At 43.0% G+C, this 23,700-nt stretch overlaps 1 protein-coding gene across 1 annotated transcript in view; it reads right to left on the bottom strand.

Annotated features, from left to right (window-relative positions):
• Positions 1–18,908, bottom strand: part of HTT (huntingtin) — a 378,122-nt gene extending 359,214 nt beyond the window's left edge. Inside the window, exon 1 of the mRNA XM_038744544.1 lies at positions 18,672–18,908. Within this exon, the coding sequence (XP_038600472.1) occupies positions 18,672–18,826 (155 nt within the window). The 5' untranslated portion in view covers positions 18,827–18,908. The remainder of the gene's footprint in view (positions 1–18,671) is intronic.
• Between the last annotated feature and the right edge of the window lie 4,792 nt (positions 18,909–23,700).

Genomic DNA, 23,700 nt, shown 5'->3' with positions numbered 1-23,700 from the left:
CTCCTTCTCCTCCCCACAGCACCTGTATATATGTACATATGTTTGTACGGATTTATTACTCTATTTATTTTATTTGTACATATTTACAACGTGAATCACCTTGCATCCCTCCAGCGCTTAGAACAGTGCTTTGCACATAGTAAGCGTTTAATAAATGCCATTATTATTATTATTAAGTAGAGAAAGTTAGGATTAGAGGAGGGAAGTGTGCGGGCTGAAAGGGGACGGGCGTGCAGGGGATCCAGGGGTCTCGGGCCTCTGTGTTGTATCTACCCCAGTGCTTGGTACATAGTAAGTGCTTAACAAATACCATCATTATCATTATTATTATTATTATTATCATTATTAAAGCACTCAATTAACCCAGACTGAGCCCCCTCCTTCCTCTCTCCCTCCCCATCCCCCCCGCCTTACCTCCTTCCCCTCCCCACAGCACCTGTATATATGTATATATGTTTGTACGGATTTATTACTCTATTTATTTTATTTGTACATATTTACGTGAATCACCTTGTATCCCCCCAGCGCTTAGAACAGTGCTTGGCACCTAGTGAGCGCTTAACAAATGCCATCATCACCGTTACCTAGCCTACGGTTTTCGGCCTTACCTACAGATCCGTCCTTCCATCCTCTTCTTCCTCCCTCTCCTCTCTGTATTTTACGTCTGCGCGGAGATCAGGCCCTTCCTTCTAAATCTCCGGCAGTTCTCCAGCACTTAGGGACGGCGCCCGGTGAGCGCTCGATAAATTTTATTGACTGATTGGCTGGCCAAAGGATTAAGGGCCATCTCAGCCTCTTTGACATTTATTTTGGGCATCTATTAAGCACTTACCACGGGAGAGGCAAGACGGTCGGATCAAATACCGTCCCCCGCGGGGCTCTAAATGGAAGAGGTAGGGAACGTGGAAAGAGCCCGGGCTTTGGAGTCCAAGGTCATGGGTTCAAATCCCGGCTCCGCCAGTTGTCAGCTGGGTGACTTTGGGCACCGCTCTGGGCCTCAGTGACCTCATCTGTAAAATGGGGATTAAGACTGTGAGCCCCTTTGGGAAAAGCTAATAATAATAATAATAATGATGGCATTTATTAAGTGCTTACTATGTGCAAAGCACTGTTCTAAGCACTGGGGAGGTTACAAGTTGATCAGGTTGTCCCACGGAGGGGCTCACAGTCTTAATCTCACAGTCTTGGGTAGGGACTGTCTCTATGTGTTGCCAATTTGTACTTCCCAAGCGCTTAGTACAGTGCTCTGCACATAGTAAGCGCTCAATAAATACGATTGATTGATTGATTGATTAATCCCCATTTTACAGATGAGGGAACTAAGGCCCAGAGAAGTGAAGTGACCTGCCCAAAGTCACAGAGCTGACAGTTGGCAGAGCTGGGGTTTGAACCCATAACCTCTGACTCCAAAGTCCGTGCTCTTTCCAGTGAGCCACGCTAATCACCTTGTAATCTCCCCAGCGCTTAGAACAGTGCTTGGCACAGTCTTTTAGACAGTGAGCCCACTGTTGGGTAGGGACTGTCTCTATATGTTGCCAACTTGGACTTCCCAAGCGCTTAGTACAGTGCTCTGCACACAGTAAGCGCTCAATAAATACGATTGATGATGATGATGAGTAAGCACTTAATAAATGCCATCATCATTATTATTATTATTATTATTATTATTAATCAATGAGCCCTTACCCTTCCAGACTGCATGCTCGTTGAGGTCAGAGAAACCGACCCTATTAAACTGTACTCTCCCAAGTGTTTAGTATAGTGCTCTACACACAGTAAGCAGAGAAGCAGCGTGGCTCAGTGGAAAGACCCCGGGCTTTGGAGTCAGAGGTCACGGGTTCAAATCCCGGCTCTGCCAATTGTCAGCTGTGTGACTTTGGGCTTCTCTGGGCCTCAGTGACTTCATCTGTAAAATGGGGATGAAGACTGTGAGCCCCAGGTGGGACAACCTGGTCACCTTGTAACCTCCCCAGCGCTTAGAACCGTGCTTTGCACATAATAAGTGCTTAATTAATCCCATTATTATTATTATTATTATTATTATTATTATTATTATTATTATCATCAATCAATGAACCCTTACCCTTCCAGACTGCATACTCGTTGAGGTCGGAGAAACCGACCCTATTAAACTGTACTCTCCCAAGTGTTTAGTATAGTGCTCTACACACAGTAAGCAGAGAAGCAGCGTGCCTCAGTGGAAGGAACCCGGGCTTTGGAGTCAGAGGTCACGGGTTCAAATCCCGGCTCCGCCAATTGTCAGCTGTGTGACTTTGGGCAAGTCACTTAACTACTCTGGGCCTCAGTTCCCTCATCTGTAAAATGGGGATTAAGACTGTGAGCCCCCTTGGGACAACCTGATCACCTTGTAACCTCCCCAGCACTTAGAACAGTGCTTTGCACACAGTAAGTGCTTAATAAATGCCATCATTATTATTATTATAATCAATCAATGAACCCTTACCCTTCCAGACTGCACGCTCGTTGAGGTCGGAGAAACCGACCCTACTGAACTGTACTCGCCCAAGTGTTTAGTATAGTGCTCTACACACAGTAAGCAGAGAAGCAGCGTGGCTCAGTGGAAAGAACCCGGGCTTTGGAGTCCGAGGTCAAGGGTTCAAATCCCGGCTCCGCCAATTGTCACCTGTGTGACTTTGGGCAAGTCACTTAACTACTCTGGGCCTCAGTTCCCTCATCTGTAAAATGGGGATTAAGACTGTGAGCTCGCTTGGGACAACCTAATCACCTTGTAACCTCCCCAGCACTTAGAACAGTGCTTTGCACATAGTAAGTGTTTAATAAATGCCATCATTACTATTATTATTATTGTTATCATCAATCAATGAGCCCTTACCCTTCCAGACCGCACGCTCGCTGAGGTCGGAGAAGCCGACCCTATTGAACTGTACTCTCCCAAGTGCTTAGTATAGTGCTCTACACACAGTAAGCAGAGAAGAAGCGTGGCTCAGTGGAAAGAACCCGAGTTTTAGAGTCAGAGGTCATGGGTTCAAATCCCGGCTCCGCCAATTGTCAGCTGCGTGACTTTGGGCTTCTCTGGGCCTCAGTGACTTCATCTGTAAAATGGGGATTAAGACTGTGAGCCCCCCGTGGGACAACCTGGTCACCTTGTAACCTCCCCAGCGCTTAGAACAGTGCTTTGCACATAGTAAGTGCTTAATAAATACCATCATTATTATTATTAATAATAAATACCAGTGATGGATACACCACCTGGGGAGTAATAATAATAATAATGATGATGATATTTGTTAAGCACTCACTATGTGTCAGGCACTGTACTGAGGGTTAGGGAGGATACAGTCTTCCAGATTGTGATCCCACTGTTGGTTACGGACCGTCTCTAATATGTTGCCAACTTGTACTTCCCAAGCGCTTAGCACAGTGCTCTGCACACAGTAAGCGCTCAATAAATACGACTGAATGAACAAATACAGCAAATCAGGCTGGACACAGTCCCTGTCCCACGTGGGGCTCACAGTCTCAATCCCCATCTTCCAGATGAGACAACCGAGGTCCAGGGAAGCGAAGTGACTTGACCAAGGTCACACAGCAGACAAGTGGCGGTGCCGGGATTAGAACCCATGACCTTCTGACTCAAGGGCAGGTGCTCTATCCATTGCGGCACTTAAAAGTGTTGGTAGGCATGATTCCTGACCACAAGGAGCTTTCAGTCTAGCCGGGGAAGACACGCATTACCGATAAAAAGATAAAAAGACCGAGGGACCAGAAAAGTAAAGGGTCTTATCCAAAGTCCAATAGCAGGCCAGTGCCAGGGGTTCATTTATTCAATCGTATTTATTGAGCGCTTACTGTGTGCAGAGCACTGTACTAAGCACTTGGGAAGTCCAAGTTGGCAACATACAGAGACGGTCCCGCCCCAACAGCGGGCTCACAGTCTAGAAGGGGGAGACAGACAACAGAACAAAACATATTAACAAAATAAAATAAATAGAATAAATGTGTACAAATAAAATAGAGTAATAAATCCATACAAATATACATATATCCAGGTGCTGTGGGGAGGGGAAGGAGGTAAGGCTGGGGGATGGGGAGAGGAAGGAGGGGGCTCAGTCTGGGAAGGCCTCCTGGAGGAGGTGAGCTCTCAACTCTCAATTTATTTTATTTGTACATATTTATTCTATTTATCTTATTTTGTTAATATGTTTTGTTTTGTTGTCTGTCTCCCCCTTCTAGACTGTGAGCCTGCTGTTGGGTAGGGACCGTCTCTACATGTTGCCAACTTGGACTTCCCAAGCGCTTAGTCCAGTGCTCTGCACACAGTGGGTGCTCAATAAATACGATTGAATGAATGAAAGGAGGGCTTTGAAGGGGTGGGATTCGAACCCAAGCCTCCTAACACTCAGCCCCTTGCTTATCCTGACTACTTTTTGGGGCGTGTTTTTTAGTGTCTTGATTTTTTCATCATCATCATCATCAATTGTATTTATTGAGCGCTTACTATGTGCAGAGCACTGTACTAAGCGCTTGGGAAGTCCAAGTTGGCAACATATAGAGACAGTCCCTACCCAACAGTGGGCTCACAGTCTAGATTTTTTCATCTTCCCTCCACGGACTCTCACTAACCTCTCACTTATCAGGGAAGCAGCACGGCACAATGGATAAAGCCCAGCCCTGAGAGTCAGAAAGTCATGGGTTCTAATCCCGACTCCGCCACTCGTCTGCTGTGTGACCTTGGGCAAGTCACTTCACTTCTCTGGGCCTCAGTTATCCGTACAATGAGGATGACAACTGTGAGCCCTCCGTGGGACAACCTGGTCAACCTGTATCTCTCCCACCGCTTAGAACAGTGCTTGGCATAGAGAAGCAGCGTGGCTCAGTGGAAAGAGCCCGGGCTTTGGAGTCAGAGGTCATGGGTTCAAATCCCGGCTCCGCCAACTGCCAGCTGTGTGACTTTGGGCACGTCGCTTCACTTCTCTGGGCCTCAGTTACCTCAGCAGCAAAATGGGGATTAAAACTGTGAGCCCCCCCATGGGACAACCTGATCACCTTTCATTCAATCGTATTTATTGAGCGCTTACTGTGTGCAGAGCACTGTACTAAGTGCTTGGGAAGTACAATTTGGCAACATATAGAGACGGTCCCTACCAACAGTGGGCCAGCGCTTAGAACAGTGGCACATAGTAAGTGCTTGGTAAATACCATTATTATTATTATTATTATTATTATTATTATTATTATTATTATTATTATTGCCACGTTCCTTCCAACTACTGGTGGCAACACCAGGAAGTGAGGGAGAAAGAAAAGGATTCCTCGAACTGAACCGCTCAGCAAGACTCATTTCCACACACACACCAGCCTTTAAAGAAGAGTCGCAGGTTCATTTCTCAGGAAAATTTACTCACTCGCTCATTCATTCATTCACTCAATCGTATTTATTGAGCGCTTACTGTCTGCAGAGCACTGTACTAAGCGCTTGGGAAGTACAAGTTGGCAACATCTAGAGACGGTCCCTACCAACAGTGGGCCAGCGCTTAGAACAGTGCGTGACACATAGTAAGCGCTTGGTAAATACCATTATTTTATTATTATTTTTATTACTATTATTATTAGCCACGTTCCTTCCAACTACTGGTGGAAATTTGCTCACTCACTCATTCATTCATTCACTCAATCGTATTTATTGAGCGCTTACCGTGTGCAGAGCACTGTACTAAGCGCTTGGGAAGTACAATTTGGCAACATATAGAGATGGTCCTTACCAGCAGTGTGCCAGCACTTAGAACAGTGTGTGGCACATAGTAAGCGCTTGGTAAATACCACTGTTATTATTATTATTAGCCACGTTCCTTCCAACTACTGGTGGCAACACCAGGAAGTGAGGGAGAAAGAAAAGGATTCCTCGAACTGAACAGCTCAGCAAGACTCATTTCCACATACTCACCAGCCTTTAAAGAAGAGTCGCAGGTTCGTTTCTCAGGAAATTTTGCTCACTCGCTCATTCATTCACTCAATCGTATTTACTGAGCGCTTACTGTGTGCAGAGGACTGTACTAAGCGCTTCGGAAGTCCAAGCTGGCAACATATAGAGACGGTCCCTACCCAACAGTGGGCCAGCGCTTAGAACAGTGCGTGGCACACAGTAAGCGCTTGGTAAATCTAATTATTTCATTATTATTTTTATATTATTATTAGCCACATTCCTTCGAACTACTGGTGGAAATTTGCTCACTCACTCATTCATTCACTCAATCGTATTTATTGAGCACTTACTGTGTGCACAGCACTGGACTAAGCGCTTGGGAAGAACAAGTTGGCAACATATAGAGACGGTCCCTACCAACAGTGGGCCACCGCTTAGAACAGTGTGTGGCACACAGTAAGCGCTTGGTAAATACCATTGTTATTATTATTATTGTTATTATTATCATTATTATTATCATTAGCCACGTTCCTTCCAACTACTGGTGGCAACACCAGGAAGTGAGGGAGAAAGAAAAGGATTCCTCGAACTGAACCGCTCAGCAAGACTCATTTCCACACACTCACCAGCCTTGAAAGAAGAGTCGCAGGTTCGTTTCTCAGGAAATTTTGCTCACTCGCTCATTCATTCACTCAATCGTATTTATTGAGCGCTTACTGTGTGCAGAGCACTGGACTAAGCGCTTGGGAAGTACAAGTTGGCAACATATAGAGACGGTGCCTACCAACAGTGGGCCAGCGCTTAGAACAGTGTGTGGCACATAGTAAGTGCTTGGTAAATACCATCATTATTATTATTATTATTATTATTATTATTATTATTATTATTAAGGCCACGTTCCTTCCAACTACTGGTGGCAACACCAGGAAGTGAGGGAGAAAGAAAAGGATTCCTCGAACTGAACAGCTCAGGAAGACTGATTTCCACATACTCACCAGCCTTTAAAGAAGAGTCGCAGATTCGTTTCTCAGGAAAATCTTGCTCACTCACTCATTCATTCATTCACTCAATTGTATTTATTGAGCGCTTACCGTGTGCAGAGCACTGTACTAAGCGCTTGGGAAGTCCAAGCTGGCAACATATAGAGACGGTCCCTACCCAACAGTGGGCCACCGCTTAGAACAGTGTGTGGCATATAGTAAGCGCTTGGTAAATACCATTATTATTATTATTATTATTATTATTATTATTATTATTAAGGCCACGTTCCTTCCAACTACTGGTGGCAACACCAGGAAGTGAGGGAGAAAGAAAAGGATTCCTCGAACTGAACCGCTCAGCAAGACTCATTTCCACACACTCACCAGCCTTTAAAGAAGAGTCACAGGTTCGTTTCTCAGGAAAATCTTGCTCACTCACTCATTCATTCACTCAATCGTATTTATTGAGCGCTTACTGTGTGCAGAGCACTGTACTAAGCGCTTGGGAACTCCAAGTTGGCAACATATAGAGACGGTCCCTACCCAACCCTGGGCTCACAGTCTAGTCACTCAGACCCGGGCCAGTTTTTCCGTACCTCCAATGGCTTTTTCCGACTTTAACCTCCGTGACCCGCGCGTAAATATAGGTACGCGTGTGTTTTGGGGGCACCAGGGGCAGGAAAATACTGCTCAGGGAAGGGACTAAATAAATCCTGGGGCAGAAGCCATTCTTCGAGTGGTCTCGTGCGTCTATCTCGGGGAAGAGATGGGCAGGCAGCTGCTTTGTGGACAGCCGGCTCGGGAAACTTTTAGACTGTGAGCCCACTGTTGGGTAGGGACTGTCTCTATATGTTGCCAATTTGTACTTCCCAAGTGCTTAGTACAGTGCTCTGCACATAGTAAGCGCTCAATAAATACGATTGATGATGATGATGATGAAACGCTGGAGACGGACGGAGAGAGACGAAGGCCTTCACCGCCGTCTCTGCGGCGGTCGCTGTGAAGACCACGGAAAAACTCTCCCACTCCAAGGGCTAACGCGCCGTTAGCGGCCTGGGAACTTTCTAGCTTCTCAAGGATATGCTGCTTCCTGAGGGGCACGTTCCTGCACGTCAACTGCTGTGACCTCTTCTCTCAACACCACTATAATAATAATAATAATCATCATTCACTCATTCAATCATATTTACTGAGCGCTTACTGTGTGCAACACACTGTGTGTGTAGAATACGCTGCTTCCTGAGGGGCACGTTCCTGCACGTCAACTGCTGTGACCTCTTCTCTCAACACCACTGGAATAATGATAATAATAATAATCATTCACTCATTCAATCGTATTTACTGAGCGCTTACTGTGTGCAATACACACTGTGTGTGTAGAATACGCTGCTTCCTGAGGGGCACGTTCCCGCACGTCAACTGCTGTGACCTCTTCTCTCAACACCATTGTAATAACGATAATAATAATAATCGTCATTCACTCATTCAATCGTATTTACTGAGCGCTTACTGTGTGCAATACACACTGTGTGTGTAGAATACGCTGCTTCCTGAGGGGCACGTTCCCGCACGTCAACTGCTGTGACCTCTTCTCTCACCACCATTATAATAATAATAATAATCATCATTCACTCATTCAATCGTATTTACTGAGCGCTTACTGTGTGCAATACACACTGTGTGTGCAGAATACGCTGCTTCCTGAGAGGTATGTTCCTGTACGTCAACTGCTGTGACTTCTTCTCTCAACACCATTGTAATAATGATAATAATAATAATCATTCACTCATTCAATCGTATTTACTGAGCGCTTACTGTGTGCAATACACACTGTGTGTGTAGAATACGCTGCTTCCTGAGGGGCACGTTCCCGCACGTCAACTGCTGTGACCTCTTTGCTCAACACCGTTGTAATAATGATAATAACAATCATCATCAATCGTATTTATTGAGCGCTTACTATGTGCAGAGCACTGTACTAAGCACTTGGGAAGTACAAATTGGCAACATATAGAGACAGTCCCTACCCAACAGTGGGCTCGCAGTCTAAAAGGGGGAGACAGAGAGCAAAACCAAACATACTAACAAAATAAAATAAATAGAATAGATATGGACAAGTAAAATAAATAAATAAATAAATAGAGTATTCACTCATTCAATCGCATTTACTGAGCGCTTACTGTGTGCAATACACACTGTGTGTGTAGAATACGCTGCTTCCTGAGGGGCACGTTCCCGCACGTCAACTGCTGTGACCTCTTCGCTCAACACCACTGTAATAATAATCATAATCACCATAATAATCATTCACTCATTCAATCGCATGATTGAGGCCCAGAGAAGTGAAGTGACCTGCCCATCGTCACACAGCTGACAGTTGGCAGAGCTGGGATTTGAACCCATGACCACTGACTCCAAAGCCCGGGCTCTTTGCCACTGAGTCGCGCTGCTTCTACTAAGTGTTGGATCTACCCCGACACTTAGTCGAGTGCTTAATACCACTGTTATTATTATTATCATTAATTAGGAGAAAACTGGATGAAGAAATAGTCTTAAAACACGACAGCAGCCAAGAAGCAGAATGATAACTCTGGTCCATTGACCCACTCGAAGGATTCCGGGGCCCGAAAACATATCACGGCCTCAGGTTTAGCCACCCCAACTTCAAAGACCTCTCCGCTACTCTGGGAAAACCGTTCTGGGAAAAGAACTTCAAAGTGTAACTACGACAGGGAGCTCACCTCCTCCAGGAGGCCTTCCCAGACTGAGCCCCCTCCTTCCACTCCCCCTCGCCCCCCCCCATCCCCCCATCTTACCTCCTTCCCTTCCCCACAGCACCTGTATATATGGATATATGTCTGTACATACTTACTACTCTATTTATTTTACCTGTACACATCTATTCTATTGATTTTATTTTGTTAAGATGTTTGGTTTTGTTCTCTGTCTCCCCCTTCTAGACTGTGAGCCCACTGTTGGGTAGGGACTGTCTCTAGATGTTGCCAACTTGTACTTCCCAAGCGCTTAGTACAGTGCACTGCACACAGTAAGCGCTTAATACGATTGATTGATTGATTGACAGAGAGCTCACCTCCTCCAGACTGAGCCCCCTCCTTCCTCTTCCCCTCGCCCCCCCCATCCCCCCATCTTACCTCCTTCCCCTCCCCACAGCACCTGTATATATGGATATATGTCTGTACATATTTATTACTCTATTTATTTATTTTACTTGTACATATCTATTCTATTTTATTCTGTTAATATGTTTGGTTTTGTTCTTTGTCTCCCCCTTCTAGACTGTGAGCCCACTGTTGGGTAGGGACTGTCTCTATATGTTGCCAACTTGTACTTCCCAAGCGCTTAGTACAGTGCTCTGCACACAGTAAGCGCTCAATAAATACGATTGATGATGATGATGATTCATTCAGTCAAACATATTTATTATTAATCATCATCATAATCATAATCATAATGGCTGTGAGCCCACTGTTGGGTAGGGACTGTCTCTATATGTTGCCAACTTGTACTTCCCAAGCGCTTAGTACAGTGCTCTGCACACAGTAAGCGCTCAATAAATACGACTGATTGATTAGTACAGTGCTCTGCACACAGTAAGTGCTCAATAAATATGATTGATTGATTGACTGATTGACAGAGAAGCGCCATCTTTCTTGCCAAACTCAACAACTTCCCAATTCTCAAATGAGTCAGTTTTCCCCCGTGTTTAGTTTTTCTTTTGTTGTTTCTTTGGGGGGCAGGTCATAACTAAAGTCAATCAATCAATCAATCGTATTTATTTAGCGCTTACTGTGTGCAGAGCACTGTACTAAGTGCTTGGTAAGTACAAGTTGGCAACATATAGAGACAGTCCCTACCCAAGAGTGGGCTCACAATCAATCAACCAATCGTATTTATTGAGCGCTTACTGTGTGCAGAGCACTGTACTAAGCGCCTGGGAAGTCCAAGTTGGCAGCATATAGAGACGGTCCCTACCCAACAGTGGGCTCACAGTCTAGAAGGGGGAGACAGAGAACAAAACCGAACATATTAACAGAATAAAATAAATAGAATAGATATGTACAAGTAAAATAAATAGAGTAATAAATATGTACAAACATATATACAGGGGCTGTGGGGAGGGGAAGGAGGTAAGACAATCTAGAAGGGGGAGACAGAGAACAAAAGTCACTGCCCCGGCCTAAGTAATATGCCCCCTTGAATCCATGCCAACGCAAGACCCAGCATGGCTCAGTGGAAAGAGCCCGGGCTTTGGAGTCAGAGGTCATGGGTTCAAATCCCGGCTCCACCACTTGTCAGCTGTGTGACTTTGGGCAAGTCACTTCACTTCTCTGGGCCTCAGTTCCCTCATCTGTAAAACAGGGATTAAGACTGTGAGCCCCCCGTGGGACAACCTGATCGCCTTGTAACCTCCCCAGTGCTTAGAACAGTGCTTTGCACATAGTAATCACTTAATAAATGCCATTATTATCATTATTATTATTATTATTATGTGGGACAGGGACTGTGTCCAACCTGATTACCCTGTCTCTACCCCAGTGCTTAAAGCAGTGCTTGGCACATAGTAAGTACTTAACAAGTACGATTATTATAAGCGCTTTGTACAGTGCTCTGCATACAGTAGGCGCTCAATAAATATGATTGAATGAATGAATCTCCTGCCCATAAGGAGCTTACAGTCTACGAGTCACCTGTCTGCTTGCTTTGTTTTGTTGTCTGTCTCCCCCTTCTAGACGGAGAGCCCATTGTTTGGGTAGGGACCGTCTCTATCTGTTGCTGAATTGTACTTCCCAAGCGCTTAGTACAGCTATCTGCACACAATAAGCGCTCAGTAAATATGACTGAATGAATGAGTGAATGAATAATGGTTGCTTATTTATTATTTTTTGAGCACTTACTGTGTGCAGAGCACTGTACTAAGCACTTCACTTCTCTGGGCCTCAGTTCCCTCATCTGCAAAATGGGGATTAAGGCTGTGAGCCCCCCGTGGGACAACCTGATCACCTTGTAACCTCCCCAGCGCTTAGAACGGTGCTTTGCACAGACTAAGCGCTTAATAAATGCTGTCATTATTATTATTATTATCAGAGATACTGGAACCCTTCCTCAACGTGCTGGCAATGGGAGGGACGACAAGAGCGTGCTTTTCCAAGGACGATGAGTTGTTACTTTAATAAGGGGGGGCAAGGAAAATTAGAATCCGTTCTCTTTTCCAACTAGGCTTCAGCTCGCTCCGCTCACTCCTTCAGAGTTCCCTTCATCACCGTGTCTGGTTAATTCATTCGATCATATTTATGGAGCACTTACTGTGTGCAAAGCGCTGTACTAAGAGCCTGGGAGAGTAAATTTATTTATTTATTTATTTAATTAATTTACTTGTACAAATCTATTCTATTTATTTTATTTTGTAAGTATGTTTGGTTTTGTTCTCTGTCTCCCCCTTTTAGACTGTGAGCCCGCTGTTGGGTAGGGACCGTCTCTATATGTTGCCAATTTGGACTTCCCAAGCGCTTAGTACAGGGCTCTGCACATAGTAAGCGCTCAATAAATACGATTGATTGATTGATTGATTGAGAGTAAAACAGAACAGATTCGTCCCTGCCAAGAACGAACTTACAGTCTAGAGGGGGAGACGTCAATATAACTAAATAGATAAACAGAGAAGCAGCGTGGCTCAATGCAAAGAGCCCGGGCTGGAGAGTCGGAGGTCGCGGGTTCAAATCCCGGCTCCGCCACTTGTCAGCTGTGTGACTTTGGCCCAGTCACTTCACTTCTCTGGGCCTCAGTTCCCGCATCTGTAAAATGGGGATTGAGACTGTGAGCCCCACGTGGGACAACATGATTACCTAGTATCACCCTCCAACACTTAGAAAAGTGCTTGGCATATAGTAAACACCTAACAAATACCATTATTTTATTTTTCCAGAGGCAGCGTGGCTTAGTGGAAAGAGCACGGGCTTAGGGGTCAGAGGTTGTGGGTTCTAATCCTGACTCCACCACCTGTCAGCTGTGTGACTTTGGGCAAGTCACTTAATTTCTCTGTATCTCAGCTGCCTCATCTGTAAAATGGGGATGAAGACTGTGAGCCCCACGTGGGACAACCTGATTACCTTGAATCTACCCCAGCGCTTAGAACAGTGTTTGGCACGTACTAAGCGCTTATACCAACATTATTAGTATTATTATTATGAAATAAATAAGTGGTTCTCAAGACCCATTTCAGACCATTTGCTCAAACCCATCCTTTCTCCAAGTGCAAATACCAACAACATCAGTATTAGTATTATTATTATGAAATAAATAAGTGGTTCTCAAGACCCATTTCTGACTGTTTGCTCAAACCCATCCTTCCTCCAAGCGCAAATACCAACACTATTAGTATTATTATTATGAAATAAATAAGTGGTTCTCAAGACCCATTTCTGACCATTTGCTCAAACCCATCCTTCCTCCAAGCGCAAATACCAACACTATTAGTATTATTATTATGAAATAAATAAGTGGTTCAAGACCCATTTCTGACCGTTTGCTCAAACCCATCCTTCCTCCAAGCGCAAATACCAACATTATTAGTATTATTATTATAAAATAAATAAGTGGTTCTCAAGACCCATTTCTGACCATTTGCTCAAACCCATCCTTCCTCCAAGCGCAAATACCAACATTACTAGTATTAGTATTATTATTATGAAATAAATAAGTGGTTCTCAAGACCCATTTCTGACCGTTTGCTCAAACCCATCCTTCCTCCAAGCACAAATACCAACATTATTAGTATTATTATTATTAAATAAATAAGTGGTTCTCAAGACCCATTTCTGACCGTTTGCTCAAAACCATCTTTCCTCCAAGCGCAAATACCAACACTATTAGTATTATTATTATGAAATAAATAAGTGGTTCTCAAGACCCATTTCTGACCGTTTGCTCAAACCCATCTTTCCTCCAAGCGCAAATACCAACACTATTAGTATTATTATTATTAAATAAATAAGTGGTTCTCAAGACCCATTTCTGACCGTTTGCTCAAACCCATCCTTCCTCCAAGCGCAAATACCAACATTACTAGCATTAGTATTATTATTATGAAATAAATAAGTGGTTCTCAAGACCCATTTCTGACCGTTTGCTCAAACCCATCCTTCCTCCAAGCGCAAATACCAACATGATAGTATTATTATTATAAAATAAATAAGTGGTTCTCAAGACCCATTTCTGACCGTTTGCTCAAACCCATCCTTTCTCCAAGCGCAAATACCAACATTATTAGTATTATTATTATAAAATAAATAAGTGGTTCTCAAGACCCATTTCTACCATTTGCTCAAACCCATCCTTCCTCCAAGCGCAAATACCAACATTATTAGTATTATTATTATTATGAAATAAATAAGTGGTTCTCAAGACCCATTTCTGACCGTTTGCTCAAACCCATCCTTCCTCCAAGCACAAATACCAACACTATTAGTATTATTATTATTAAATAAATAGGTGGTTCTCAAGACCCATTTCTGACCGTTTGCTCAAACCCATCCTTCCTCCAAGCGCAAATACCAACATTACTAGCATTAGTATTATTATTATGAAATAAATAAGTGGTTCTCAAGACCCATTTCTGACCGTTTGCTCAAACCCATCCTTCCTCCAAGCGCAAATACCAACATTATTAGCATTATTATTATTATGAAATAAATAAGTGGTTCTCAAGACCCATTTCTGACCGTTTGCTCAAACCCATCCTTCCTCCAAGCGCAAATACCAACATTATTAGTATTATTATTATTATGAAATAAATAAGTGGTTCTCAAGACCCATTTCTGACCATTTGCTCAAACCCATCCTTCCTCCAAGCGCAAATCAATCAATCAATCGTATTTATTGAGCGCTTACTATGTGCAGAGTGGTTCTCAAGACCCATTTCTACCATTTGCTCAAACCCATCCTTCCTCCAAGCGCAAATACCAACATTATTAGTATTATTATTATTATGAAATAAATAAGTGGTTCTCAAGACCCATTTCTGACCGTTTGCTCAAACCCATCCTTCCTCCAAGCGCAAATACCAACATTACTAGTATTATTATTATAAAATAAATAAGTGGTTTTCAAGACCCATTTCTGACCATTGGCTCAAACCCATCCTTCCTCCAAGCGCAAATACCAACATAATTAGTATTATTATTATTATTATTAAATAAATAAGTGGTTCTCAAGACCCATTTCTGACCGTTTGCTCAAACCCATCTTTCCTCCAAGCGCAAATACCAACATTATTAGTATTATTATTATTATGAAATAAATAAGTGGTTCTCAAGACCCATTTCTGACCGTTTGCTCAAACCCATCCTTCCTCCAAGCGCAAATCAATCAATCAATCGTATTTATTGAGCGCTTACTATGTGCAGAGTGGTTCTCAAGACCCATTTCTACCATTTGCTCAAACCCATCCTTCCTCCAAGCGCAAATACCAACATTATTAGTATTATTATTATTATGAAATAAATAAGTGGTTCTCAAGACCCATTTCTGACCGTTTGCTCAAACCCATCCTTCCTCCAAGCGCAAATACCAACATTACTAGTATTATTATTATAAAATAAATAAGTGGTTTTCAAGACCCATTTCTGACCATTGGCTCAAACCCATCCTTCCTCCAAGCGCAAATACCAACATAATTAGTATTATTATTATTATTGTTAAATAAATAAGTGGTTCTCAAGACCCATTTCTGACCGTTTGCTCAAACCCATCCTTCCTCCACCTTCAAATCCCTCCTCTTCCAAGAGATTTCTCCCAACTAAGCCCGCCTTCCCAGGTTGTGTCCACCTCATGGCCACCCTGGACACTTCATTCATTCATTCTTTCATTCAACTGAATGAATGAATGAATTCAATCGCATTTATTGAGCGCTTACTGTGTGCACAGCACTGGACTAAGCGCCTGGGAAGTCCAAGTTGGCAACAAACAGAGGCGGTCCCTACCCAACAGCGGGCTCACAGTCTAGAAGGGGGAGACAAACAAAACCAAACATATTAACCAAATAAAATAAATAGAATAAATATGTACAAATAAAATAAATAAATAAATAGAGTAATAAATATGTACAAGCATATATACAGGTGCTGTGGGGAAGGGAAGGAGGTAAGATGGGGAGGATGGGGAGGGAACACTTCTTTATGCCCCCAGGCCTTACGCACAATCTTGGATGGAGATGGATGAGTCTGGTAATTTATTTAACCAATCAATACTATGTATTTTAGACTGTGAGCCCACTGCTGGGTAGGGACTGTCTCTATATGTTGCCAATTTGTACTTCCCAAGCGCTTAGTACAGTGCTCTGCACATAGTAAGCACTCAATAAATACGATTGATGATGTATGAAGCTTTATCCTTCCACACTTCTACCGACAACCACTATGTTTCTGAACGTGTGTCGGACACCACTAAACTCTAACTCCTTAAAGGTAGGGGCCAACACCACTTAATTCCAACTTGTACTTCCCAAGCGCTTAGTCCAGTGCTCTGCACACAGTAAGCGCTCAATAAATACGACTGAATGAATGAATGACACACCGACAAGCACTCACTGCGACACAGGGCTTTACACACAGTAGGTGCTCAATAAACATCATGGACTGACTGATTCTTAAATCAGTCTGAGTGTGAATGGGACTGTGAGCCCGCTGTTGGGTAGGGACCGTCTCTATGTGTTGCCAACTTGTACTTCCCAAGCGCTTAGTACAGAGCTCTGCACACAGTAAGCGCTCAATAAATACGATTGAATGAACGAATGAATTGAAGAATTAATCAGTGGTGTTTACTGAGCCCTTACTGTGTGCAGAGCACTGTACTAAGCACTCGTGGCTCAGTGGAAAGAGCCCGGGCCTTGGAGTCGGAGGTCATGGGTTCGAATCCCGGCTGCACCAACTGTCAGCTGGGTGACTTTGGGTGAGTCGCTTAATTTCTCTGTGCCTCAGTTACCTCATCTGTAAAATGGGGATCATCCTCATCACCAATCGTATTTATTGAGCGCTTCCTGTGTGCAGAGCACTGGACTAAGCGCTTGGGAAGGACAAATCGGCAACAGATAGAGACGGTCCCTGGCCACCAACGGGCTCACAGTCTAGAAGGGGAAGACAAAACATGTAGACGGGGGCAAAACCGTCGCAATAAATAGAATTATAGCTCGATGCACATCATTAACAAGATCTCGGTTTTCAGTCGTATTTACTGAGCGCTTACAGTGTGCAGAGCACTGTACTAAGCCAAATGGGCAACATCTAAAGACGGTCCCTGCCCACCAAAGGGCTCACAGTCTAGAAGGGGAAGAGAGACAACAAATCAAAACGTGTGGACAGGGGGCAAAACCGTCGGGATAAATAGAATTATAGCTAGATGCACATCATTAACAAGATCTCAGTATTCAGTCGTAATTATTGGGTGCTTACAGTGTGCAGAGCACTGTACTAAGCGCTTGGGAAGAACAAATGGGCAACGTATAGAGACGGCCCTTGCCCACCAACGGGCTCACAGTCTAGAAGGGGAAGAGAGACAACAAAACAAAACATGTAGACGGGGGCAAAATAACATTAATAATTATGGCATTTTAATGCATAATAATGCATTAATGCATAATAATGATGGCATTGATGATAATAATGATAATAATAATAATAATGATAATAATAATGACAATAATGATAATAATAATGATGGCATTGCAAAACCGTCGCAATAAATAGAATTATAGCTAGATGCACATCATTAACAAGATCTCAGTATCCAGTCGTATTTACTGAGCGCTTTCAGTGTGCAGAGCAGTGTACTAAGCGCTTGGGAAGGCCAAATGGGCAACATATAGAGACGGCCCCTGCCCACCAATGGGCTCACAGTCTAGAAGGGGAAGAGAGACAACAAAACAAAACATGTAGACAGGGGGCAAAACCGTTGCAATAAATAGAATTATAGCTCGATGCACATCATTAACAAGATCTCAGCATTCAGTCGTATTTACTGAGCGCTTACAGTGTGCAGAGCACTGTACTAAGCGCTTGGGAAGGCCAAATGGGCAACATCTAGAGACGGCCCCTGCCCACCAAAGGGCTCACAGTCTAGGAGGGGAAGACAAAACATGCAGACAGGGGGCAAAACCGTTGCAATAAATAGAATTATAGCTAGATGCACATCATTAACAAGATCGCAGTATTCAGTCGTATTTATTGAGCGCTTACAGTGTGCAGAGCACTGTACTAAGCCAAATGGGCAACATCTAGAGACGGTCCCTGCCCACCAACGGGCTCACAGTCTAGAAGGGGGGAGACAGACCACAGAACATCATCATCATCAATCGTATTTATTGAGCGCTTACTATGTGCAGAGCACTGTACTAAGCGCTTGGGAAGTACAAGTTGGCAACATCTAGAGACAGCCCCTACCCAACAGTGGGCCTACAGTCTAAAAGGGGGAGACAGAGAACACAACCAAACATACTCACAAAATAAAATAGATATGGACAAGTAAAATAGAGTAATAAATATGTACAAACATATATACAGGTGCTCATTCATTCATTCGTATTTATTGAGCGCTTACTGTGTGCAGGGCACTGTACTGAGCGCTTGGGAAGGCCCAGTGTCCTTCCTTCCCTCCCTGGCAGGGTTGCCTCCCCCAGGGGGTCTTCCACTCAAGCTCTTAGTACAGTGCTCTGCACACAGTAAGCGCTCAATAAATACGATTGATTGATTGATTGATTGATTGATTCCACTCACGGTCGTTGAAGCGGCTCCTCGGGCAGGACTGGGCCTGGGGGAGGCGGGGGTGGTGGTGGAGGGGGTGGTGGAGGGGGTGGGGGTGGGGGCTGTTGCTGCTGCTGGAAGGACTTGAGGGACTCGAAGGCCTTCATCAGCTTCTCCAGGGTGGCCATGATGCCAGGGGTCCTGTCAGGGCGAGGCCCCTCAGCAGGCAGGTGGAGGATGGGCCAGATGGCACAGGAACGGTTCACTATGGCCCACTATGGCCACCCGCCGCCATCTTGTGGGCACCTTCCCGGCATCCTCCGCGCCGGCCAGCGGCCCACGCCGGCAGGGGCCGGGAGGATGCCGCGAGATTGACAGCCGGCCCGCCGCGCCCCAGCCAATCCCCGGGCGGGGACCCGGAGCCCCGCCCACCCCCGCGGGGCGGCCAATCGGAGGGCGAGAAGCCGCGGTAGGCTGCGCTGGGGACTTAACCGTCAGGACTGGTTGAGAGGTCGCCGGGAGAGCTCCGACGAGCTTGCCCGGTTGCCTAGGTTACCCATCATTCATTCATTAATAATAATAATAATGGCATTTATTAAGCGCTTACTATGTGCAAAGCACTGCACATATATATGTATATATATGCACAAAGCCCTGTATATATGTATATATCATCCTCAATCGTATTTATTGAGCGCTTACTGTGTGCAGAGCACTGCACATATATATGTATATATATGCACAAAGCCCTGTATATATGTATATATCATCCTCAATCGTATTTATTGAGCGCTTACTGTGTGCAGAGCACTGGACTAAGCGCTTGGGAAGTACAAGTTGGCAACATCTAGAGACAGTCCCTACCCAGCAGTGGGCTCACAGTCTATATGTTTGTACATATTTATTACTCTATTTATTTATTTATTTATTTATTTATTTTACTTGTACATATGTATTCTATTTATTTTATTTTGTTAGTATAATCATCATCAATCGTATTTATTGAGGGCTTACTGTGTGCAGAGCACTGGACTAAGCGCTTGGGAAGTACAAGTTGGCAACATCTAGAGACAGTCCCTACCCAGCAGTGGGCTCACAGTCTATATGTTTGTACATATTTATTACTCTATTTATTTATTTTACTTGTACATATGTATTCTATTTATTTTATTTTGTTAGTATCATCATCATCAATCGTATTTATTGAGGGCTTACTGTGTGCAGAGCACTGGACTAAGCGCTTGGGAAGTACAAGTTGGCAACATATAGAGACAGTCCCTACCCAGCAGTGGGCTCACAGTCTATATGTTTGTACATATTTATTACTCTATTTATTTTACTTGTACATATGTATTCTATTTATTTTATTTTGTTAGTATTATCATCATCAATCGTATTTATTGAGCGCTTACTGTGTGCAGAGCACTGGACTAAGCGCTTGGGAAGTACAAGTTGGCAACATCTAGAGACAGTCCCTACCCAGCAGTGGGCTCACAGTCTATATGTTTGTACATATTTATTACTCTATTTATTTATTTTACTTGTACATATGTATTCTATTTATTTTATTTTGTTAGTATCATCATCATCAATCGTATTTATTGAGGGCTTACTGTGTGCAGAGCACTGGACTAAGCGCTTGGGAAGTCCAAGTTGGCAACATATAGAGACAGTCCCTACCCAGCAGTGGGCTCACAGTCTATATGTTTGTACATATTTATTACTCTATTTTTTTTATTTTACTTGTACATATGTATTCTATTTATTTTATTTTGTTAGTATCATCATCATCAATTGTATTTATTGAGCGCTTACTGTGTGCAGAGCACTGGACTAAGCGCTTGGGAAGTACAAGTTGGCAACATATAGAGACAGTCCCTACCCAGCAGTGGGCTCACAGTCTATATGTTTGTACATATTTATTACTCTATTTATTTTACTTGTACATATGTATTCTATTTATTTTATTTTGTTAGTATCATCATCATCAATCGTATTTATTGAGCGCTTACTGTGTGCAGAGCACTGGACTAAGCGCTTGGGAAGTACAAGTTGGCAACATCTAGAGACAGTCCCTACCCAGCAGTGGGCTCACAGTCTATATGTTTGTACATATTTATTACTCTATTTATTTATTTTACTTGTACATATGTATTCTATTTATTTTATTTTGTTAGTATCATCATCATCAATCGTATTTATTGAGGGCTTACTGTGTGCAGAGCACTGGACTAAGCGCTTGGGAAGTCCAAGTTGGCAACATATAGAGACAGTCCCTACCCAGCAGTGGGCTCACAGTCTATATGTTTGTACATATTTATTACTCTATTTTTTTTATTTTACTTGTACATATGTATTCTATTTATTTTATTTTGTTAGTATCATCATCATCAATTGTATTTATTGAGCGCTTACTGTGTGCAGAGCACTGGACTAAGCGCTTGGGAAGTACAAGTTGGCAACATATAGAGACAGTCCCTACCCAGCAGTGGGCTCACAGTCTATATGTTTGTACATATTTATTACTCTATTTATTTATTTATTTATTTTACTTGTACATATGTATTCTATTTATTTTATTTTGTTAGTATCATCATCATCAATCGTATTTATTGAGCGCTTACTGTGCGCAGAGCACTGGACTAAGCGCTTGGAAAGTCCAAGTTGGCAACATCTAGAGACAGTCCCTACCCAGCAGTGGGCTCACAGTCTATATGTTTGTACATATTTATTACTCTATTTATTTATTTATTTATTTATTTTACTTGTACATATGTATTCTATTTATTTTATTTTGTTAGTATCATCATCCTCAATCGTATTTATTGAGCGCTTACTGTGTGCAGAGCACTGGACTAAGCGCTTGGGAAGAACAAGTTGGCAACATATAGAGACAGTCCCTACCCAGCAGTGGGCTCACAGTCTATATGTTTGTACATATTTATTACTCTATTTATTTATTTATTTATTTTACTTGTACATATGTATTCTATTTATTTTATTTTGTTAGTATCATCATCATCAATCGTATTTATTGAGCGCTTACTGTGTGCAGAGCACTGGACTAAGCGCTTGGGAAGTACAAGTTGGCAACATATAGAGACAGTCCCTACCCAGCAGTGGGCTCACAGTCTATATGTTTGTACATATTTATTACTCTATTTATTTATTTATTCTACTTGTACATATCTATTCTATTTATTGTATTTTGTTAGTATGTTTGGTTTTGTTCTCTGTCTCCCCCTTTTAGACTGTGAGCCCACTGTTGGGTAGGGGCTGTCTCTATATGTTGCCAACTTGTACTTCCCAAGCGCTTAGTACAGTGCTCTGCACACAGTAAGCGCTCAATAAATACGATTGATTGATTGATTGATTGATTGATTATTATAGATTGTGAGCCCACTGTTGGGTAGGGACCGTCTCTCTATGTAGCCAACTTGTACTTCCCAAGCGCTTAGTACAGTGCTCTGCACACAGTAAGCGCTCAATAAATACGATTGAATGATTGATTGATTGATTATTATAGATTATGAGCCCACTGTTGGGTAGCGACCGTCTCTATATGTTGCCAACTTGTACTTCCCACGCGCTTAGTCCAGTGCTCTGCACACTGTAAGCGCTCAATAAATACGATTGATTGATTGATTGATTGGATCCAAGCGCTTAGTAGAGTGCTCTGCACACAGTAAGCGCTTAATAAATACGATTGAATGAATGAATAAATAAGCGCTCAGTAAATAGGACTGAATCCTGAGATCTTGTTAGTGATGTGCATCTAGCTATAATTCTATTTATTCTGACGTTTTGCCCCCTGTCTACGTGTTTTGTTTTGTTGTCTGTCTCCCCCTTCTAGACTGTGAGCCCGTTGGTGGGTAGGGACCAGCTGTATATGTTGCCCATTAGGCCTTCCCAAACGCTTAGTGCAGTACTCTACACACAGTAAGCGCTCAATAAATACGACTGAATCCTGAAATCTTGTTAATGATGTGCATCTAACTATAATTCTATTTATTCCAACGGTTTTGCCCCGTCTCCATGTTTTGTTTTGTTGTCTGTCTCCCCCCTTCTAGACTGTGAGCCCGTTGGTGAGTAGGGACCGGCTGTATATGTTGCCAATTTGTACTTCCCAAGTGCTTAGTACAGTGCTCTGCAAGTAGTAAGCGCTCAATATATACGACTGAATTCATTCAATCGTATTTATTCATTCATTCATTCACCTATGTCACCTTGGACAAGTCACGCCACTTCTCTGGACCTCAATCCCCATTATTATTTAACAGATGATAATAATAATAATGGCATTTATTAAGCACTTCCTATGTGCAAAGCAATGTTCATTCATTCAATCACATTTATTGAGCGCTTACTGTGGGCAGAGCACTGGACTAAGCGCTTGGGTAGTACAAGTTGGCAACATATAGAGACGGTCCCTACCCAATAGTGGGCTCACAGTCTAGAAGGGGGAGACAGACAACAAAATAAAACATATTAACAAAATAAAATCAATAGAATAAATATGTACAAGTAAAATAAATAGAGTAATAAATCTGTACAATTCATTCAATCGTATTTATTGAGCACTTACTGTGTGCAGAGCACTGTACTAGTAAGTACACTGTACTACGCTACCTAGTAGCTAGCCGAGTCTTTTTTTTTATTCAATCGTATTTATTGAGTGCTTACTGTGTGCAGAGCACTGGACTAAGCGCTTGGGAAGTCCAAGTTGGCAACATCTAGAGACAGTCCCTACCCAACAGTGGGCTCACAGTCTAAAAGGGGGAGACAAACAAAATAAAACATATTAACAAAATAAAATGGATAGAATAAATATGTACAAGTAAAACAAATAGAGTAATAAATCCGTACAATTCATTCATTCATTCAATCGTATTTATTGAGCGCTTACTGTGTGCAGAGCACTGGACTAAGCGCTTGGGAAGTCCAAGTTGGCAACATCTAGGCTTTGAAAAGCCACCAGGCCAGGGGGCTGCCATTTGAAGTCTCTCTCTAACCCTGACTGGAAGCTCTCGGGAAGTGTCAGAGTCCTCAAATAAGCATTCAT

Source organism: Tachyglossus aculeatus, chromosome 4, assembly GCF_015852505.1.
Source record: "Tachyglossus aculeatus isolate mTacAcu1 chromosome 4, mTacAcu1.pri, whole genome shotgun sequence".
In the NCBI taxonomy this organism is placed as follows: Eukaryota; Metazoa; Chordata; class Mammalia; order Monotremata; family Tachyglossidae; genus Tachyglossus; species Tachyglossus aculeatus.
Note: the sequence above shows the minus strand (reverse complement) of the source record. Positions and strands in the feature narration are given on the sequence as shown.